The 22642-nt window shown below is 39.3% G+C and overlaps 1 protein-coding gene across 4 annotated transcripts in view; it reads right to left on the bottom strand.

Moving 5' to 3' along the window:
- Positions 1 to 237: 237 nt before the first annotated feature.
- frem1b (Fras1 related extracellular matrix 1b) overlaps positions 238 to 22642 on the bottom strand; it is a 214248-nt gene continuing 191843 nt past the window's right edge. For all 4 annotated transcript variants that reach the window (XM_073063069.1, XM_073063070.1, XM_073063071.1 and 1 more), the window contains 7 exons: positions 16564 to 16713; positions 12767 to 13062; positions 11988 to 12140; positions 5768 to 5883; positions 4344 to 4429; positions 2838 to 2980; positions 238 to 591 (listed from right to left, as the gene is read on the bottom strand). In XM_073063069.1, coding sequence (XP_072919170.1) covers positions 475 to 591; positions 2838 to 2980; positions 4344 to 4429; positions 5768 to 5883; positions 11988 to 12140; positions 12767 to 13062; positions 16564 to 16713 — 1061 coding nt within the window. In that variant the 3' untranslated portion in view covers positions 238 to 474. The remainder of the gene's footprint in view (positions 592 to 2837; positions 2981 to 4343; positions 4430 to 5767; positions 5884 to 11987; positions 12141 to 12766; positions 13063 to 16563; positions 16714 to 22642) is intronic.

Genomic DNA, 22642 nt, shown 5'->3' with positions numbered 1-22642 from the left:
GCATCTGTAGATGTGAACATCCCATTATTCAGGATATTTGCAAAGACAGGTGTGTAAAAAGGGCCCGAAGGATCACTGGGGACCAGAGTCACCCCAACCACAAACTGTTCCAGCTGCTACCATCCAGGAAACAGTACCACAGCCAGGACCAACAGGCTCCAGGACAGTGTCTTCCACCAGGCCATCAGACTGATTAATTCATGTTATTACAATAGTATTTCCATGCTATATTGACTGTCCTGTTGTAAACTGTTTATTATGAATTACTATAAATTGCACATTGCACATTTAGACAGAGACATAACATAGATTTTTACTCCTCATATATATGAAGGATGTAAGAAATAAAGTCAATTCAATTTATTCCAAAGCTCAGAATGTCATTGTTATTAACAACCGAGTGAAATAATAATGTAAGCCATGATGATTGTGCTTAATATTGCACAGACAGGTAAGAACTGTTTTTGTCAATCACTATTTTCTTCTGTTCCATGTGAGTAATTTGCATTCCTTTGCTCCATTAACCATGCAAGGTTTCTTTGTGTAACCCAGGTTAATCAAACCCAAAGTTGTAATGTTAGAAAGTTCTACCTGCGGATGGATGAAAATGAGGTTCACTGATTTAAGAAAAAGAGAATTTGAAAAAAAACACTAAGTGAGGGAGTGGTGGGCTGGACACAGGATGGACAAGGAGAGAAACGCAGCAACAATTAGAAGCTGAAGGCATGAACTGTTAAGAGTGGAATTAGTAGTGAGTACAGTTACCCTACTAACTTGAAACCCCTGGAGGAGAGACAATAATGATAAAAGATTTATTGAAGCTATAGCACGCAGCAGCTATAACGAGACAGTTATCAGCAGAGATGAGTGTCCAAAAACCCATACTGTGTAGTTTGGCATTAGTTCTGCAAAATCATATCAAGGGATTTGGTCAAGTTTTTGTACAAATTTGAGAATTGACTTGCCGTGAATGATAAAATATTTCATTCCAATGACCCAAGAAACAAGATGGCGAGCCACCCAACATAAAGAACCAGCGCAGGAACGAAATGCAGAGGATTTAATATGGTTGGATGTATAAGTTTATTTTCATTCAAAAAATCTGAACTTGATTTTCTGAAAGAACTGATTATCTTTGCAAAGACTTTGGTAAGTTACTGAATGAGATTTACTTTGTTTAAAAGTTGTGATGTTGGAGAATTGTTGTGAAAGATGTATATACTTATTGAATTTTAATTTAAACTTGTAGGTATATTGCCTGGAACTGAAACTGAAGTTAACTATAATACTTGAGAAAAGAAATTATATTTGGTTTTCTAACTAACTAGGGATGTAAAAAGGAAAGTTTAGTCGGTAAACTTATAAATAGGGGATAACACTAGATCCAATTAGTTAGAAAAATTGGAGTAACAAAGGTTATTCTAATGAATCTCAGTGATTCTAACTAAACAGGAATTTGGAACCTAAACAGAATGTTGGAATTTTGAATTGTTCTTACTCATGTAAGTATTTTGTACATATTGTTTTTTCCTATAAAAAATACCTTATTTCCAGAAGTCTGTGGTTTCTATTCTCTGCCTCCTTCCAATACCAGAATCTTCTGATGGCTTACCAGCACCTAGTGTAGTACTATGTAATTTGAATTCTCAGAGTGTGGCAACCAGTCACACACGATAAGACTGGTGATACACAGGCGTTACATTTGTGTCAGCCCTGGAAATTGAACAGACAAATCAGGGTGTATCTTGAGGCCTGATGTGATTTTTGCACCAGGAGAGGGCAGAGTGAAAACATTATCTGTATAATGCTTTTCCTGAAACAGTGCAGGATTTCTCTTGGACTGTGTGGCCTAGGAATGTTTATCACTGATTTCCTCAGGACTATCCAGTTTTTCCAGCATTGGAGTGGCAAGTCACCTACATACCTATTATTCTTCAGTAATCTCCTCCATTTCCCTCCCCTCCAATTACTTTCATCCATCAGCCATCTATCACTGTGCCAGTGTCCCGTCAAGAGCCAGCCGACACCGTCCCTGGCTATTCATCATTGAAGTGTTTACATTATTCCTTATTTAGTCATTCACAAATAGCTCATTACATTACAGATCTAAAAATAAAAATATGGTTAGCTCTACCCAGTTAAAGTTTGCATCTGGGGCAATGTCTGAATCTGGCATATTCCCATTGGGGTGCAGTATATTATTCTTAAAGAATACTTTTGATTCACTAGAAACACCAAGTATCAAATGCAGTCTTGGACAAGCTGACAAAATTTCTTTAATTATGATAAGGTCATTCTTACTTTAAAAGGAATTGTAGTTATTAACCAGGGTAGGATAGGGAGCAGCACCAGACACAGTTGAAAGAACATTAGATAAGATACTGAGCATGCCACAAATTAATCATTCCACCTGTTCTCAAAAGTTAAAATTTTAATCTCATTTTAAAATGCTTTAGGGGTATTCTATTATGAGGCACTTCTGTTCACTTCTGCATCTAGTACCTGGTTTTACAATTGACAAGGAAAGCAAAACAAAGGCATCCAAATGCAATTTTAATTGATCAGAGACATGAACTGATCGGAGATAGAAATAATGAAGTCTGGTGTTTTTGACAACTTTGGCAGTAGCACAGTACCTTGAGATGATTTTTTAAAAAAAGGAACATATGTATAGTCTTCTAATATAGCTAATTAGATACAAAACTACTGACACTGCATATTGCATTTGATAAGATGTTCACAAAAACATAACCTATTTTGTGAATGATAATTTAAACTCTTGAAAGAGAAAGGGAGCATATATATCCCTCCCGTTTCTCATTGCACTTCTTGCTCACCCATTTGCCCTTGCCCCGGACCAGAGCACAGTTAGATTGCATATTTCCAGCTGGCAAAAATTTTCTTTTCATCCAGTTTGTAAAAGTTACTGGCCTTCCATTTGTCCACGTCCATTTTCCAGAACCAGTCTCATCTATTAAACCTGCAAACAGGTATTTTGGGAAAAACATCAATATAATCTATCTTAGTCACATAATTTTCTAAACTTAACACTTAAAAACACTACCTTAACATATTACTCATTAGTGTGAATGAATTAAGTACAGACATGCTTTTAGTTCTGGTTATATTACATCTATTAGCATTCCAATGCACAGTTATGCTCCTTAATTAAATTACTCACCCATCTGCTTTATTCTATAGATAATAAAACATAGGACACTACATGTCCTTCCACTCTCAATGTTGTGTCAAACTATATAAATGTACTGCACAAGCAATCTCACCCTTCCCTTCTACGCTGCCCATTTTCCTTGCGTTCACATACTGTAGCTATCTAAGGACTTTTCAGTGACCCTATTGTATCAACCTCTACTAGCAGTGTATTTCAGGCACCCAGCTCTCTACAGATTAATAAAAAACCTACCTCCAAAAACTCCCCTACGCTTTCCCTCACTCACTTTCAATTGATATCCTCTGGTATTAGCCATTGCCACTCCAAGAAAGAGATGCTGGCTGTCCACTTTATCGAGGCCACTCACACTCCCATATCAAGTTGCCTCTCATCCGCCACTGGTCCAAAGAGAACAGTCCTACCTCACTCAACCTCTACTCATAAGATTTCCTCTGACCCAGTCAGGATCGTGGTAAATCTCCTCTGCACCCTCAGAGTTTCCACATCCTATAATGCAGCAACCAGAACTGAACACAGTACTCTAGATGTGGTCTAACCAGTGTTTTATAGAGCTGCCTCATGGCCCTTGTGCTCGATGCTTGCATTTATGCTCAGTTAAAGTGGTAATCCACCTGAAATGCTGGAGGAACTCAGCAGGCCAGTGAGCATCTATGGAAAAGAATACAGTCAATGTTTCAGGCCAAAACCATTCAGGTCCTGCTGAAAGGTTTCAGCCTGAAACATCAACTGTACTCTTTTCCATAGATTCTGCATGGCCTTCTGAGTTCCTCCAGCATTTTGTGTATGTTGCTCGGATTTCCAGCATCTGCAGATTTTCTCTTGTTAGTTATCCACCTGCTTTATTTTGTACAATATAATGAAGTCCAGCCTTCTTAATCTTAGGGACTGATACTTAGCCATGGGCTTAATGCTTACAAAGATAAAAATCCACGGTGTTTATTAAGCATATAATTAATATTCATTTAGTGATTTTGACTGGAGGTATCTCATATTTTGATAGACTAACATTATCTTAAGTCAAGGTACACTTACAATTTTCAGATGCTGTTCAAGTTTCAGAATATTTTCTATATATTGCCATTATACTTGTTAGAGAAAAGCTTTGTTAGCTGTCAGATCACTACGTCTGAAATTCTCCATGTATACATACCAATCCAGAATGGCCGCTTCTTGGCAAAGTTCCAAAGCCATTTAAATTCCTTCTTTGAATGTACACTGACTAAGTTGGCATGAAACCTGAATATTAGAGGAAAATATTTATAAGAATAACCTTCAATGAAAAATATCAGTTGAATAAAAGCAAAATAGCTAAACTATGATATGAAAAAAATTCTGTTTGAATGATGTTATTGGAGTTAAAAAATAATTGTAGGTATTGAAGGGAGAACACCCCTGCTGTTCTTCAAAGATTATGATGCATCTAATGAAAAACACAGGACCTTGGCACTTACAACAGTAGAACATTTTGCCAGTTTACTTTTCATGGTCCAGTCACTTGAAATGGTGGCCTATTTTTAACTGAAAGGGAGAAAGTGCTACTACTGAGCATGAGCTTCCATGTATCACTGAAAAATAAGCTCAATTTCATTAATATTCATCCTTGACTTGTTGCATATTATTTTCAGCTATCTTTTTGCTCCATTCAGCAAACATCCACTTAAACTATTTTATCAAAACAATTGTCGCAACTTTCTTTTATCTTGGTGCTGAAACCAATCACACCATCTCTTACATAATTCAATCCCCTTTGGTATTCGGAGTCGTATCTCCTACATTTTTGTTCATAGGTTTTACACTATTACCTTTAAAAATCCAAATCTGGCTTTACTTAGTGAGTGCTTTTGAAAAAAAAAATCTCTTTTTCCAGTGTGGTTCAAATAATGTTGGTATCTAAGATTGTGGAGGATTTTATCACATAACCTACAATCCAATATACAGAACAATTGCAATATAGGATAATTGGTTATGCATTTATTAGATTTAACAAATCCAGTGACAAATTAAAGGTCATTTCATTAAAATTAATTGAAAAAGTCACAAAGTTTTAAAAACATATTAGACCTAGACTTTTATTATTTTTTAACCTTTGGAAGAGTTTGCAGCTTTTAAATAATACACATTGCTGGAAATTACTTGTAGCTATGTTCATTTTGGAAATGTCATTCCTGTAAAGAGTCACAAATGTATCTTTATTATTCTATGGCACCCTTTGAAACTGATGCTGCCTACCATTTTTAATGTGTTTTATAAGAAAATCATATTTATTTTGAATGAAAAGAGGCCAGAAAACTACAGTACTGAAATATTATTGGAAGCCTGTAATAAAAATAAGAAGCACATGCACGTTATCAACTAAAACCACTTTGTATAACAACAGGAACGTGCTTGCGATCTGACCCACTTCCCTATGAAGGTGGAATACCTATAGTGAAACATTTGCTGTTTGAACTACGTTAGAATACAATGTCTATTGTTCTCAATAGAGAAGTTTTTGGTTTCCTATGGCTTAGTGTCCAGTGGATGTCTGTTTGACGTGATGGGAAGTTTATTTCAGAATTGAGGAAAGTTGCTCACATTCGCCTACAGGCCATTTCAGCTCCTTCCCAGGTTTTGTTTCTCTCAGGATTCAGCAGGTAACAATGTTTCTTGTGAACAGTCCAACCAGAAGGACATTCCATTTGTCGATTACCCTGTAAATGCATAAAATTATTATGCTCCATAAGATTTCATTTGTTTCAAATAAGTCATAGTTCAACAATTCTAATTACAAAATACCTCTTCTGGATTTAGATTTAGGCCATTGCAAAAGAAAACTGTTGGGTGCCTCAGAATATAGCTCAGGAAACGAAAAAAAAAATGAAGCCAGGATTCAAACCTGCTTTCTGTTCTGAGTTAGTGTGTTTCAACGGAGGCACAAGAAGGAAGCACAGCAATTATTCACAGGACCCTGAAGCTAAGGAAGAAAAGCAATTGGTCAAATTGCTATCCTGATCATGAACCAGTGTGACTGCTTGGATATCAGATGTAAATAGAAGCATGGAAAACCTACAGCACAATACAGGTCCTTACCTTAGAAATTACCTAGGGTTACCCACAGCCCTCTATTTTTCTAAACTTCACGTATCTGTCCAGGAGTGTCTTAAAAGAACCTATCGTATCTGCCTCCACCAGCATCGTCGGCAGCCTATTCCACGCACTCACCACTCTCTGTGTAAAAAAACTTACCGCTGACATCTCCTCTGTACCTACTTCCAAGCAGCTTAAAACTATGCCCTCTTGTGCGAGCCATTTCAGCCCTGGGAAAAAAGCCTCTGACTATTCACATGATCAATGCCTTTCATCATCTTGTACATCTCTATCAGTTCACCTCTCATCCTCCATCACTAAAAGGAGAAAAGGCCAAGTTCACTCATCCTATTCTCATAAGGCATGCTCCCCAATCCAGGCAACATCCTTGTAAATGTCCTTTGCACCCTTCCTGTTGGTTCCACATTGTTCCTGTAGTGAGGCAATCAGAACTGAGCACAGTACTCCAAGTGGGGTCTGATCAGGATCCGATATAGCTGCAATATTACCTCTCAGCTCTTAAATTCAATTCCACAATTGATGAAGGCCAATACACCGTATGCCTTCTTACCACAGAGACAACCTGCACAGCAGCTTTGAGTGTCCTATGGAGTCAGACCCCAAGATCCCTGTGATCATCTGCACTGCCAAGAGTCTTGCCATTAATACTATATTCTGCCATCATATATGACCTACGAAAATAATCCACCTCACACTTATCTGGTTGAACTCCATCTGCCACTTCTCAGCCCAGTTTTGTATCTTAGTGATGTCCTGCTTTAACCTTTGACAGCCCTCCACACTATCCACAACACCCCCAACATTTGTGTCATCAGCAAATTTACTAACCCATCCTTCCACTTCCTCATCCAGGTCATTTATAAAAACATGAAGAGAAGAAGTTCCAGAACAAATCCCCGAGACACACCAAGTTTTGTGCACTTTATGCAGTCCTGTGTAGGGCTGAAGTCTAGAGTAGTTTTTTTTTGTCTGTGTTGTTTTTACGTAGTTCAGTGTAGCTTTTGTATTGTTTCATGTAGCACCATGGTCCTGAAAAACATTGTCTTGTTTTTACTGTGTACTGACCAGCAGTTATGGTCGAAATAACAATAAAAAGTGACTTGACTTCACTTGACCACTGGTTACCAACCTCCATGCAGAATATGACCCATCTACAAACACTCTTTGCCTTCTGTGGGCAAGCCAGTTCTGGATCCACAAAGCAATGTCCCCTTGGATCCCATGCCACCTTACTTTCTCAATCAGCCTTGCATGGGGTACCTTATCAAATGCCTTGCTGAAATCCATATACACCACATCTACTGCTCTACCTTCATCAATGTGTTTAGTCATATCCTCAAAAAATTCAATCAGGCTCATAAGGCACGATCTACTTTTGACAAAACCATGCTGACTATTCCTAATCACATTATGCCTCACCAAATGTTCATAAATCCTGCTTCTCAGGATCTTCTCCATCAACTTACCAACCACTGAAGTAAGACTCACTGGTCTATAATTTCCTGGGCTATCTCTACTCCCTTTCTTGAATAATGGAACAACATCTGTGCCTTCCAATCTTCCAGAACCTCTCCCATCCCCATTTATGATGCAAAGATCATTGCCAGAGGCTCAGCAATCTTCTCCCTCGCCTCCCACGGTAGCCTGGGGTACATCTCCTTCGGCCCCGATAACTTATCCAATTTGATGTTTTCCAAAAGCTCCAGCATATCCTCTTAATATTTACATGCTCAAGTTTTTCAGTCCACTGTAAGTCATCTCTACAATTGCCTACAATATAATTAGATCCAGTTGTCACATACACCATGGTTACATGGTGAACCAACTTCGAATCTCTAAGTAAACACAAGAAAAAGCCTTATTAATAAGAGGACAAATATTAGCAAATATTTAAACTTTGCAATTTTGATTAAATAAAGCAGAAGTATTACATTACAGCACACTTCCAGTCCATATTGCAAGTTGTTTTGCTTTTTCATTAGCATAACCATAGCTGTTATTTTATTCAACTAAACTGCTGCTTCCCTCTTGCACTTCCAAAAAAGATCAGCTAACAATGTACATCTTTATAATAAAGTTATATACTGATGCTGGCTTTTCTAACTAATTCTTGCAAGGAAAGAGTTAAATGTGATCCCTCCTTGGTATATGCTAAAATAAAATGCAAGTCTATAAGACAAAATGGTGTTATCCTGGAGTGGGATTGTTTTGAGAAAGTACAAGAGCACCAGTCCACAACAATGTTGTTAAGAAATGAAGCAAGTACAATTCTGCTGCCATTTGAGTGAAAAGAGGTGAAAACATATTTGTCTGGTCTGAAGGTTATAAGAGATAAGGGAGGGGGGTATGCAGCTGGTACTACCAAGGGATGGAAAAGTACTGGAGTGATAAATATATAAAGCTTTGAAGGAATCTTAATGGGTGTAAAAATGGGTACTTTCTTTGTGCAAGTGGGAGAATTTTGTCTTATGCTAGATCATGGCTGATGCTAGTGCAAAGAAGATAGAGGCAAGCACATCAAATCAGAGATAGGGAGAGAGAGAGAAAATGGGCAATGTGCAAGATTGCCGGATCTGTAACTCACCTCTGCCATTGCAGAGATTGGCTTTTTAAGTGAATGATAAGTACTATTTTTATTTCTGTACTGCTACTACTGTAGACGTTTGTTTTCCTTTCCATATCGCACGTGATAGTTCTAACAAAGTATCTTCTTGTAGCCTTGAATACATGTGTAGTGTTTCCTTCATTTGGTAATGCATATATGAGTATTCTGATGTGAATGAGAAAATAACACATAATGGATTTTAAAATATTTTTGTTACAAAATTGGTGTAGTCAGCAGGATTCTGCCTAACAGGTGCTATGACGTGCAAGCAACAGGGATGAGACTGAGATTAAGGTACTGGGATAGATGAACAACACCTATGGTTTTGTGGCAATGGCCAACATATTGTCCGCGAGTTGCCCTTCCACCTATTGGAAGGTGCTGGTGGACCTGGGTTTCCTGGAGGAGGATGATGAGTTTGAGGGGTTGGACAGGTTTAGATAAGGAAGAGGAGATATTGAATCAGGGGGAATAGAAACAGGATTAAAAATGCAAAAGCGAGAGTTAGAAGTCTGAAGTCAAAGGAGGGAATGGGAGACATTAGAAGTGTTCTGCAAGTTCAAGGAGTGTCCTGTGGAAGGCTGGGCGCAGGTGTCACGCATTTGATTATAAGCAGGAACCCTGACTACTATATTGATGACATCATGCTATGAAGACCTACCGAGGAGTGGGTAGCTGAAGCCCTGGAGGTGCTGGTAAGTCATACGAGGGACTGAGGGTGGGTGGTGAATCCACAGAAAATATAGTGGCTGAGTGAGATAGTCCAGTTGCTGGATATCCAGTGAGCTTTAGGAAATCAAGTAATTTCAGACCAAGTACAGAATAATCTAACTGAAATGGCTACCCCTACCAATAGGCAAGAGACTCAAAGGTTCTTGGGGATATTAGGCTACTGGAGGTGGCACATGCACTTGAATTTTGTTTTGCTTTTAACACTAGACTGCAAAAATACAAGATTGTTGTGGATTATGAACCTGATACTCAAATGAGGACTTGGAAACACAAGATTGATTCAGGCATTCAGCATAACTCTTACACAGGTACACTGACCAAAGCTATTTTACATATCATCACACAATGTATTTCTACTATAAGATAGAATTGCAGGAATATGCTATTTGGCCTAAAGCATGCTCCTCCATTTGACTGTGGCTCCATTATTTATCTTCTTAACTCCATTGTCCTACTTTCTCCCCAAAACAATTGACATCCTAAGTCATCAAGAACCTGTTACCCTCTGTTTTAAATATACCCAATGATTTGGCCTCCACACCTGTCTGTGGCAATGAATTCCACAGATTCTCCAACTTCTCTGGCCAAAGAAATTCCTCCTCATCTCTGTTATAAAGAGATGTTATAAGTCTCCCACGTCTCTTTGCATCTTTTATTTTTCAATTCTCTTACCATTTAGAAAATAATCAAAGTCTTTATTCCTTCCAGCAAAGTATTTCCCTCTGCCACTACTTTGCCCATTTTCCCAAGTCCTTCTGCAGACTCTCTGCTAATTAACACTACCTGCCCCTCCACCTAAATTTGTATTATCTGCAAACTTGGCCACAGATCATCAATGCTGTTATCCAGATCACTAATAAATAATGTGGAGATCAGCAGACCCAATACCAACCCCTGTAGGATACTACTAGTCAACAACAGCCAGATAAAAAAGGACACTTTTATTCCCAATCTTTGCATTTTGCCAATCAGCCAATCTTCTGGCCAAGTTAGTACCTTTCCTGGAAAATCGTGGTGTCTTATCTTGTTTAGTAGACTCCAGTGCAGTACCTCTTCAATGGCTTCATTGCAATCCAAGTAAACAACATCCACTACCTCTCCTTTGTCTAACTTGCTAGTTACTTCCTCAAAGAACTCCAACAGTTTTTTTCAGGCAAGATCTTCCCTTAAGAAAGTCATGCTGACTTTGTGTTATTTTATCATGTGCTTCCAAGTACCCCAAAACCTCATCCATAGTAATGGACTCTATAATCATACCAATCACTAACGTCAGACTAATTGGCCTGCAACTTCCTGTCTTTTGCTTCCCTTCTTAAAGTATGGAGTGACATCTGCAATTTTTCAGTCTGCTGGAACCATTCCTGCCTCTAGTGATTCTTGGAGGATCACTGCTATTGCCTGCACAATCTTTTCAGATACCTCTTCCAGATGCCTGGGTTACTGGAAGAGGTAGCTCATTCAGCCCACCTTCTGACCTCTCATCTTCCCAAGCACTTTCTTCTTAGTAATAACAACTATACTCACTTCTGGCCCCAGGACTCTCTCAGATTGTTGATATATTGTAGGTACCTTCCACAGTGAAGACTAATGTAAAATACTTATTCAGTTCTTTTGCCATTTCTTTATTCCCCATTGCCATTTATACAACACCATTTTCCAGCAGTCCTTCATTCCCTTTCTTTTATTTTTATGCAGCTATTGTCTTCCCATGATTTCCTCTTTGTGCCCTTACAATACTTCTTCCGAGTTCAGTGTCTTCTGAATTATTCGTAGAAATTCCTAACATTGCTGTTATTCCGTTCCCTTCCAGTCAACATTGGCTAGTTCTTTTCTCATGCTGCTGTAGTTACCAGACTTAATTGTAATACTGACACATTTTTCGGGATCCAGTGCCAATCTCATTCACCTAGTCTACCTGCATATTGAAGTCCCCATGACCACGGTAATGTTGCCTTTCTATCTCCTATGCCCAATACTATTCACAGGCTCGTACACAACTAATATCAGAATCTTCTTATTCTCACAGTTTCTTAACTCTACCCACAAGGATTCTACTTCTTCAGATCCTATGTGATTTCATCTCATTCTTTACCAACAGAGTCACCTTACCCCCTCTGCCCACCTATCTGTCTTTTAAAAATGCAGTTCATTTCACTTTCCTTCCCTAGTCCCAGCAACTATACCATTTTAAATTAGGACACAAAGTGCAAGTTCTAGTTTGAGGACTTATTGTACATGAGAGTGCCCCAGAAGAATCAAAACCCCTGGTAACTCCTCAATTGAAAGTCAAAACATTGACCAAGAATAATACTAGAAATTTACAGTGGTATAGCTTCAAAATCAGCAGTTGCACTGAAAGAAAACACCTACCTGATCCAGGTTGCCAGATGACTGTGTATTTTTAGCTACAAATGGAAAGTCTTTTTGAAGCAGGTCATGCCTTTGAGTTGGGACCAAGTGCCATCCATTGACTTGTGATGGCATAGAGAAATCATCGGTACTTCTTGGCACCATCTCATGGTACTGTAAAATAGCAGAAAGTGCTGATTATTTTCTTCAGTCCAAGTGGCTTATATTCAAACTCTTTCTCTCATATAGGTTCCCTCACTGAGGTAATTTTTGTAATGTTAATTAAAAAAACATTAATTGAACAATGAAAAAAACTAAAAAAATCTGAAGAACAGAAAATGCTGGGGATACTTATTGGATCAGGCAGCAACTGTGGAGAAATAAAGTTAACACATTAGGGAGATAACCTTTCATTAGACCTTCTAATAGAAGGCTACTGAAAAGTTAACTCTATTTCTCACCAAAGATGCCAGTTGATCAACTAACTATCCCCACCATTTTCTGGTTTTATCAAGAAAAAAATATTAAAGAATGAATGTTAAGAAAAATCTTAACTGTCAATACAATCTCTCAGTTCTCTTTTTGGAATTTTGATGGTGGTCTGAAAATAATGTGTTAATCAGTTTCAAACCACATTCAGCAAATGACATAAAAATAAAATTCTGAGATAAAAAATGTCAAAAGTTTGATTTCCTATTTTTAAGGTAGTTCAGATATTTCTGCATTTTCATTTTACATCAAAAGTAACAATGTATAATAACTCTTATTGTCATAATAGGGAATCTTTGATATTAACATACCACACTGCTGCTTGCCTGAAGTTGTGCACTGGGAACAGCCTGAGCAATATCATCTGAGATGAAAGTTCCACGATGGTCCAAAAAGTGGTTGGTCTGAGGGACATCACCTCTAGGAGGAGCAGTACTGTGATCCCAGTATGGATTAGGCTGAGTGAATGATCTTTCTTCCAGATGGGATATTATTTTTTCACTAGTAATTGGCTTGGAAGATGTATTTGGCATTTCACTTACAATGCTGTCAACTTCACTGTCAAAGGTATTTTCACCACTTCTCAGATCAGTGGGATTACACTTCCCTGCAGCAAGACAATTTGAAATATTTACTCATCAAAACTATGAGCCATTCTATTCCATGCAAAATTCCTCAGGAAGTGAAGTGCATGCAGCAAAACCAAGGCATGGACTGTTCAGTGGCAGGTAATATTTGGCACAATCCTGCAGACATGTACTATAAGGAGAGGGTAGACAAATTTGTTTTTTCTCTCTCTGGAATGACGGAGTCTGAGGGGAGATCTGATAGAGATTTAAGATTATGGGAGGCATTTTTCTTTTTCCGAGGATTGTCTAATACTACAGAGCATGCATTTAAGGTGAGGGAGCTAAGTTTAAAAGTGACGTTGGGCAAGTTCTTTTTTTAGATAAAGAGTGGTAGGTGCCTGGTATACACTGCATGGGATAGTGCTGGAGGCTAATCTGTAAGGGGCATTCAGGAGGCTCGCAGATAGGTGGGAGATGAATGTTCCGATAGTGGACACTGTGTAGGCAGAAGGGATAAGTTTAGTTGCGTAGTTGATTACTAATTTAATTAATTTGGCATAGCATTGTGGGCCACAGGGCCTGCTCCTGTGCTGTACTGTTCTATGTTCTAAAACTCCAATGAATTATTACCTCCATTAAGAATCACCTACACTTGGCAATCATTGGGACATCACCAAGTTCCCCCACTATTAACACTTTGTGGAAACAGACGTGGGCTTAACTGAAGCTTAGTGGAAGTTTAACTGAATTAGCTATTAAAAACGTTCGATACAAGATCAGTTGAGAGTCAGGACATGCTGCACAGAGTGGCCTACCTCCTGACTCTCTTTAGGCTGAGGCTTCATAAGGCATAGGTTAGACCACACTTGGAGTATTGTGAGCAGTTCTGGGCCCCTTATCTAAGAAAGGATGTGTTGGCATTGGAGAAGTCCAGAGGAGGTTCACACAAAATGATCCTGGGAATGAAAGGGTTAACATCCCAGCATTTCATGGCTCTGGGCCTGTACTAACTGAAGGTTAGGTGAATGACAGATGATCTCATTGAAACTAATCAAATTTTGAAAGGCCAAGATAGAGTGGACATGGAGAAGATGTTTCCTGTATTGAGGTAGTCTAGAAATCAAGGGCACATCTCAGAATACAAGGGTGTCCCTTAAGAACAAAGATGAGGAGGAATTTCTTTAGCAAGAGGGTGGTGAATCTATAGAATTCATTGTCACAGATGACTGTGGAGGCCAAATCATTCGGTATATTATGGATTCCGGTTAATCAGGGCAGCCACTTATTTGGGACAATTCTTAAAGAACTAAAATGAATTGAGAGAATAGCTGTTGCCCTGCAGTTTCTAACTAGTGCCTGTGCTGGCACTTGTGTTGCCGTTAGACACTACACTGTGCTTAGAGCAAACAGTATTTAAATAGTGTAATTGTATGTATTTATGTTCAAAAAGCAGTGATTTTTGTCACTAATAGTTGGCAAGAAATAAGCAGTAAGAGAATTCAGAACTGTTTTGCTCGCTGTGGTTTCAAGCAGTCAGGCCTGGAGATGCCAGAAGTGGCTGGGAGGGAAAATGAAATGAGTTTGGGTCAAGTTAGGGACTACAAAGAATTTGATGGCATCATCAATCATCTTGAATGTTGTAATGAAATTGAAGATTTGGAGTATGCAGTTATCAAAAGCATTGTATGAAGGCCATCCATTTTCTGCACTAGATGTCTGTGTTGATATTGTTCATTTACTGCGAATTGAAAGAACACAGCAATGTATGCAGGATGAACTCCCGATGACTATTAGGAACTAATATGCGGTTTTATAGTACTGTTGTAATGTTTTAATTGGTTCTGTATTTCATTTAAATACATACTTTGTTACTTAGCTAAATAGTATTTTATCTTTCTTATACATTTTCAACTATTTCCATGAAATTTTGCAATTTGGGTCCTTCACTTAATTGGGCCAAATATATTGGTCCTGATTTAGCCCAATTAACCAGAATCCACTGTATTTAAAGCAGAGGTTGATAGGTGCTTGATTAGAAAGGGTGTCTGAGGTTATGGGGAATAGGCAGAAGAATGGGGTTGGGAGGGATAATAAATCAGCCATGATGGAATGGTGGAACAGACTCAATGAGCCAAATGGCTTAATAGGTCTCCTATGTCTATGTCTATGATCTTTATGTATAAGGTGCATGGAGGGAGTGTAGTGGAATACTCCCTATTTGTGTGTATAAGTACGATTCCAACAATGTTCAAGAAACTTGACACCATTTCGGTCAAAGCAGCCCACTTGGCTGACACCCTACCAAGTTATCATTGGTTTCCTTCACTAGTAGTTGTAATTCTACTAATTACACAGTAGTTGTAATGTTTGCCATTTATGAAATATACTGCATTTGGCTGTTACAACAGGATTTCCAAAACCAAGAAGGACAAGTCAGTAGGAACATGGGAACAATGCCATCTATGTGTTATCCACTATCTTGAAGCACTCTGCCTATTTATTGTGTCTTCACTAGAGGAGTACAGTAGTTGAAGAAGATGCTCACCAGCTGTTGTAAGAGGACAATTAGGAATGGGTACTTTTGCTTACCTCGCCAGAAACAATTCCATCCTGGAAAATGGAAAGAAACTCCCAAAAAAGAACAATGAGTACAAGGAGTTAGCAATATTTCCTTTGGGATATAAATTTGTAGACACTTAATTTTGAAATATCAAGAACAAAATAAATTAAAATAGTATGTTTCATGTCAAGTAGGTAAATGTGATCTTACTTTACTACTTAGTAATATGTGACTGTATGCAGTTAGCATGCAACATCAGTCAGTAATCCTAAATAATGTTTCTATTCCAGATCACTTAATGTTGGAACCATTTTATCTGAAGTCCTTTTGAATTAGGTTGTGATTGCACAAGAGAGAATGCAGAGATTCCCTGGATGTTGTCTTGATTTGAGCACTTCAGTCACTGGGAAAGATTGGATAGGTTAGACTTATTTTCCTTCAAGCCAAAGAGGAGAAGGAGTAATGTGAGAGAAGTACCGGGTACATAAGATTATAAGAAAGCATAGATAAGGTAGATAGTTCAAAGGTTCAAAAATTCATTTTTTATCGAAGTATACAACTCTGAAATTCTTCTTCTCCAGGTAGCCATGAAGCCAAGAAAGATAAGAAAGGCAGCACACCAAAATTCTCCCTCCTTGCACAAAAAAGCCAAACTCTCTTTCCTATATACTGTATGTAGAAACCAGAGGTTTAAGGTGAGAAGATGGAATTGTAAAGGGGAAGAGGGGCTGTGAGGGAGAACTTTTTAATTACACAGTGGCTCTTATCTGTTAGGCACTCTCACAGGAAGTGGTGGAATCGGTTACAAATAATATATTTAAAAGACACTTAGACACAAATTGGCAAAGCATAGAATGATATGGTTCTAATGCTTGAAAATGGAACTGATGCAAGTGGGCAAAATGATTGCATGGAGCTGGTAGGCCAAAAAGCCCATTACAATGCTGTATAACCCTGTGATTCCATTTATAATTCATACCTTCACGTCTATCTATAATTTCCACCAAGGAGGTATGTTTCTGTCCAATGATGGCATTCACTGGTTTCATTAGCATCACTTGCAGTTTTTCATGGTTTTCTTCAAGTCCATCATCTTTAATAAAAATATTCCACATCTTCATAGAAATACCTGTATTCAGAGATAAAATATTAATCATACAGAAATTTACATACTAATTTCACACCTCAAAAATGAAGAAACCTGAATTAAGTAAAGGGAATTAGCTGGGTAAGTGGGCCAATGAAGTGGCAAATGATGTTCAATTCAGATAAAAGCTGAGAGTTGTTGCTTTTTCATAAATAATACAAGAATAGGACTTCCATATTAAGTGTACTGGGAGTGTTGTAGAATAAAGGGAACCAGGAGTGCAAAGTACATGGTTCCCTGAGAGAGGCATCACAGGTAGGCACTGTGGTGAAGAACTCATTTGGCATGCTAACTTCCATCAGTCAGAGCACTGAGTATAGGTATTGGAATGTTGTATTGCAGTTACTGTATACAAGATGGTGGTGAGGCTGCACCTAAACTGTTCTCTACAGTTTTGGCTATCCCTTGAAAGGAATTAAGTCATTGGATTGGAAAGAGTTTAAAGAAGATTAACAATAATGTCACCAGGATTTAAGGAGCTGATTTATTGGGAGAGGGAGGTCAGTCCAGAACTGTATTCCCTAGGGTGATTGAGACTGAGAAATGTCATAATAAAGGTGTATAAAATCATGAGGGGTATAGATAGGCTGAATGCACACAGTTCTTTTCCCAGGGAAAAACAATTTAAAACAGAGGGCATAAGATATATGGGGAGAGGGGAAAGATTTAAAAGGGACCTGAAGGGCAACTAGGAGATGAAAAATTGCAAGTCATAATTGTGGCAACCATTTTTGTTAATAAATGGATGGTTGCAGTTCCAGAATGGCCTGTTTTATGTGTGCTCCTGTTCCTCTCCAGGACAGTGCTATGCATGAGTTTGATCGGGTCCCATGCAGCCCAAGCATCTGAGATGATCCCAGTCTTGTTTCCTAAGAGGGCGTTTTTTATATTGGGTCATGCCAGATCATGTGCTGTGCATGTTGTAGTCAGGTTTCTTAAGCCCAAAGCAACAAAATTGACTTGTAGTGACTAGGTTCCAGCTGGATGTCATGTTGCATCCAGTCTATTTGGGATGAGCCACATGGAATGGGAGACATTTCATGACTGTTATTTCCCTGGGCCTGTATATTCCTTTTTAATGATGAAGTTATAAGAGGACGCAAATGAACATCATGGTCAAAATGCACAGAAGTAGGACTTTTAACACGCCCATCCATGCAAAATCACTTCTAAAAATCTATTTTTCCTTTTGCCTTTGAACCTATCTATTCATTTATACTGATCTCAGCACCTGATTTGTAGCTGTTGTACCATGGCAATTCAAGCACTTGTCAAAAATCTTTGCCCTCCATCACCATCTGCAGTGCATTCCAAATTCCAGTCGCCTAGGTCCCCTCAAACCTTCCATTCCTTGTGTTAAACCTACTCTGTCTGGTTACAGACCTGTTTGTTATGCCAGTGGGGTGGGGGTGCTGGAGAAATCTGCGACACTCTTTCCTAATAACTTTGTACACCTCTTTTGTGTCACCCCAAAGCCTTCTCCTCTATTCCAGGCAACAGTAGAGTTATACAAATTGTAGAACTGTTCTCTGGTTATAAAATTTCCTTGAGATTTTCATATCTGTAAGCCTTTGAATAGGTTGGGTGGGGTTGGCATTGCCGCCTTTTGTCTCTTGGTGCCTGTATTTACCTGGGCCTAACAAGAGTCTATTTTGCAAGGCCTCCATCTCAGGCAACATCCAGGTGAGTCTCCACTCCAGTGCAATTATAAGGCCGTAAGATATAGGAGAAGAATTAGGCCATTCTTCCCATCAAGCCTGTTCCACTATTTCATCATGGATAATCCATTTCCCTCTCAAACCCACTCTCCTGCCTTCTCCCCATAACCTTTCACACTCTGACAAATCAAGAATATATCAACTTCCACCTTAAATATGCCCAATGACGACCCCCATAGCTGCTTTTGGCAACGAATTCCACAGATTTACCTAACTTTGGCTAAAAAAATTCCTCCTCATCTTGATTCTAAATGGTTATCCCTCCATTCTGAGGTTGTGCCCTCTGTTCTTAGACTACCCACTATAGGAACCATTCTCACGTCAACTCTATCTAGATCTTTCAACATTTGATAGGCTTAAATAAGATCCCCCCTCATTCTTCTAAATTTCAATTAGTATAGGCCCAGAGCCACCAAACACTCTCTTTGGGACTTCCTCTTCCTACCCCTATGTCATTGGTGCCAATATGTACCAAGACTTCTGACTGCTCACCCTTCCCCTTTAGAATGTTGTGGACCCGATCGGAGACATCCCTGACCTTGGTACTTGGGAGGCAGCATACCGTCTGAGTGTCTCTATCACATCTACAGAATCTTGTGTCTACTCCTCTTAACTATTGAATTCCCTATCGCTACTGCAGTCCTCTTCTCTTCTCTTCTTGGTGCATATGTGGTTATCTGGGAGGCTGGATGTCTCCCAGAATTTCCACATCTCACTCAAAGAACACAACACAGCCCCTGGAGGCATTCTCTCTTCTCTGACTATGTACTAACTGTTGAAGAATGAAGAAGAATCTTATCATATATGTACCTCACCCAAGCCTCCCCATTTTAACACTGGTCCACTTACACAATGGCCGTTCCACTTGTCCCTGCCCTATTTTTATTGGTATTTGCTAATGAATTGCAATTTGATTGGGCTGCCGGAAAACGTCAAGAACTCACAAAAACACCTTTTTAAAATCTCAATCATGGACCTATGTCTCTGTCTCTTCATCTCTGCCTCTCCCTCTCCCCCTCTCCTTCTCCCTCACTTACAATGCAGAGGTGATCACACCTGCACAGCATATTTTATCCAAATATGGTCTCACCAATATATAACAATCTATTTGCTTATATTCTATTCCCTATCTAATGAAAGCCAGCATCCTGTATGTCGTCAATGCTGACCTTTAAGGATTTGTATGCCGTGGTCACTCTGTGTGTGGATTCCCCTTATATGATTTAAATGTCAGAAACTGAGATGCTGGAAATCTGAAGCAAAGATAAGGGAATCGTTGTAAATAATCAGGAGGGTTAGAATTCAAAAATCTGCTGATTCTAGTAGGGTTGCAGGTCAGCAGATCAATGGGAAAAGGACAAAATTAGATTTTTAGAAGTTAGAACATCGAACACAGATAAGTACAGCATAGGAACAGGCACCTTGGCCCCTGTTCCAAACTGATAAAAACCAAAAAAACCCCAAAACTAATCCCTCCTATGTCCATACCTCCCCATCCTCCTCACATTCATGTGCCTATCTAAACCACTATCAGATCTCTCCTCAACCTCTGTAGCTCCAAAGAAGACAACCCAAGTGTGTCCAACCTGTCATGATAGCTCATGCCCTCTAAACCAGGCAGAATCCTAGTAGAACCCTTTCCAAAGACTCAACATCCTTCCTATAGTGGGATGACCAGAACTGTATGCATACTTAAAACTAACCTAACCAGAGTTTTATAAAGTTGCAACATAACCTCTTGACTTTTGAACTCAGTGCTTTGACTAATAAAAGCAAGCATTCCATTAAGCCTTCGTAACCACTGTATCAACCTGCGTAGCCACGTTCATGAAGCTATGAACTTGGATACCAAGATCTCTCTGCTCAGCAACATTGTTAACGGTCTTATCTTTAACGGTGTTCTGTCTCCTTTCTTTTGCACTATCAAGCTGCAACAAACACTTCACATTTATCTGGCTTAAACTCCATCTGCTATTTCTTTGCCCATATCTGCATCTGAAGTATATAGCACTGTATTCTTTGCCAGTCTTCTTCACTATCCACATCTCCACCAATCTTGGTATCATCTGCAAATTGCTAACCCACCCATCTACATTTTCATCCACTTCATTTATATACATTACAAACAGCAGGGGTTCCAACACAGATCCCTGTGGAACACTATTGATTACAGACCTCCAACTAGAAGATGTCCCTTCAACCACTACCCTTTGTCTTCTATGCACAAGCCACTTTTGAATCTAAACAACCAATTCGCCAACCATGCACCTTAATCTTCCGGATTAGCCTCCTATGAGGGACTTTGTCAAACGCTTTACTAAAATCCATGTAGACAACATTCACTGCCCTGCTAAGTCCCCTCCATTACTCTCTGTATATCCATGACTGAGTCACCACCCACAGCTCCAACCTGCCAATTAAAGTTGCTGATGACACTACACTGATTGGCCTAATCTCAAATAATAATGAAGTCAGCCTATAGAGAAGAAGTCATCAGCATCATCACCCTGACACAGTGGTGTCAAGAAAGCAAACTCTCTCATAATGTCGCAAGAACAAAGGAGCTGGTTGTGAACTACAGGAGGAATGGAGACAGGCTAGTCCCTATTGACTTCAATAGATCTGGGGTTGAGAGGGTGAAGAGAGCCTCTTTCACCTCAGATGGTTGAAGAAGTTTGATGTGGGCCCCCAGTTCCTAAGAACTTTCTATAGGTGCACGATTGAGAGCATCCTGACTGGCTGCATCACTGCCTGGTGTGGGAACTGTACTTCCCTCAATCGCAGGACTCCACAGAGAGTGGTGCGGGCAGCCGCACACATCTGTAGATGTGAACTTCCTACTATTAGGACATTTACAAAAACAGATGTGTAAAAAGGGCCCAAAAGATCATGGGAGACCCAAGTCATCCCAACCACAAACTGTTCCAGCTGCTACCATCTGGGAAACAGTACAGCGGCATAAAAGCTAGGACTGACAGTCTCCAGGACAGCTTCTTCCACCAGGCCATCAGACTCTTAACTCATGCTGACACAACTGCATTTATATGTTATATTGGCTGTCCTGTTGTACATATTATTTGGTTATAAAATACTATAAACTGCACATTGCACGTTTAGATGGAAACGTAACATAAAGATTTTTACTCATTTTACTCATCTCCTCCTACCTAAGGCCACAAACTTATCAATCACCCGATGAGTTATTAACTTCAAAATTTCTGCACTCAAAGAGTTGAACTGCATGTGCATGTAATGAGAGCTGTATAACCCATCTCCTTCTACCTTAGGCCATGAACTTATCAATCACCCTTTGTAGTTCACAGGATGTTACCTTGTTCCCTTCTTAAAAGGAGGCACAATATTAGCTACTTTCCAGTCCTCCAGGACGTCGCCTATGCCTGGAGAGGTTAAGGGCCAAGCAATCTCTTCTTTTGCCTCCTTCAATAACCTAGCATAAATCCCATTGCATCAGGCCCATGGAACTTATACACTTTAATACCGATTAGGAGACCCAACACTTCCTCCTCATTCATCTCTAAATACCCTAACATATTTATGCACTTGGCACTGATCTCTTGGTCCTCAATGTCCTTTTCCTTGGTTGATACTGAAGCAAAGTGCTCATGAAATGCCTCACTCACATTCTCTGCATCCAAGCAAATATTGCCCCCCTTTATCTTTCAGTGGTCACACCTTCTTCCGAATGATCCTCTTGCTCTTGATATATGGATACAATGCCTTGGAACTCATTTTAATCCAACTTGGCAAGGACTTTTCATGGCCCATCCTGGCTTTCCTACTTACCTTCTTTAGTTCTTTTTGGCTTCTTTATCATTTTCATGTGCTCTGTTTGACCCCAGCTTCCAAAGCTTTACATACTTTTCCTTTTTCTTCTTGACTAAATTCATCACCTCTCTGGACATCCAAGGTTCTCTAAACTTTCCATCCCCATCCTTCCTTCCAACAGGAACATACATTTCCTGTACTCTGTGCAATTGATCTTTAAATACCCTCCACATGTCTGATATGGACTTGCCAGAAAAAAAATGTGTGCCCAATGAACTTTTCTTAGTTCCTTCCTAAAGCCCTTGTACTTTGCCCTACTCCAATTTAAAACTCTCCTGCAAGGATCATACCTGCCCTTATCTATAGCTATCCTGAAAGTTAAGGAGTTGTGATCACTGTTCCTTAAC

The sequence above is a fragment of the Hemitrygon akajei genome, chromosome 12 (genome assembly GCF_048418815.1).
Source record: "Hemitrygon akajei chromosome 12, sHemAka1.3, whole genome shotgun sequence".
NCBI classification, from domain to species: domain Eukaryota; kingdom Metazoa; phylum Chordata; class Chondrichthyes; order Myliobatiformes; family Dasyatidae; genus Hemitrygon; species Hemitrygon akajei.
The sequence above is the reverse complement of the archived record's forward strand: the minus strand, read 5'-3'. Positions and strand labels throughout refer to the sequence as shown.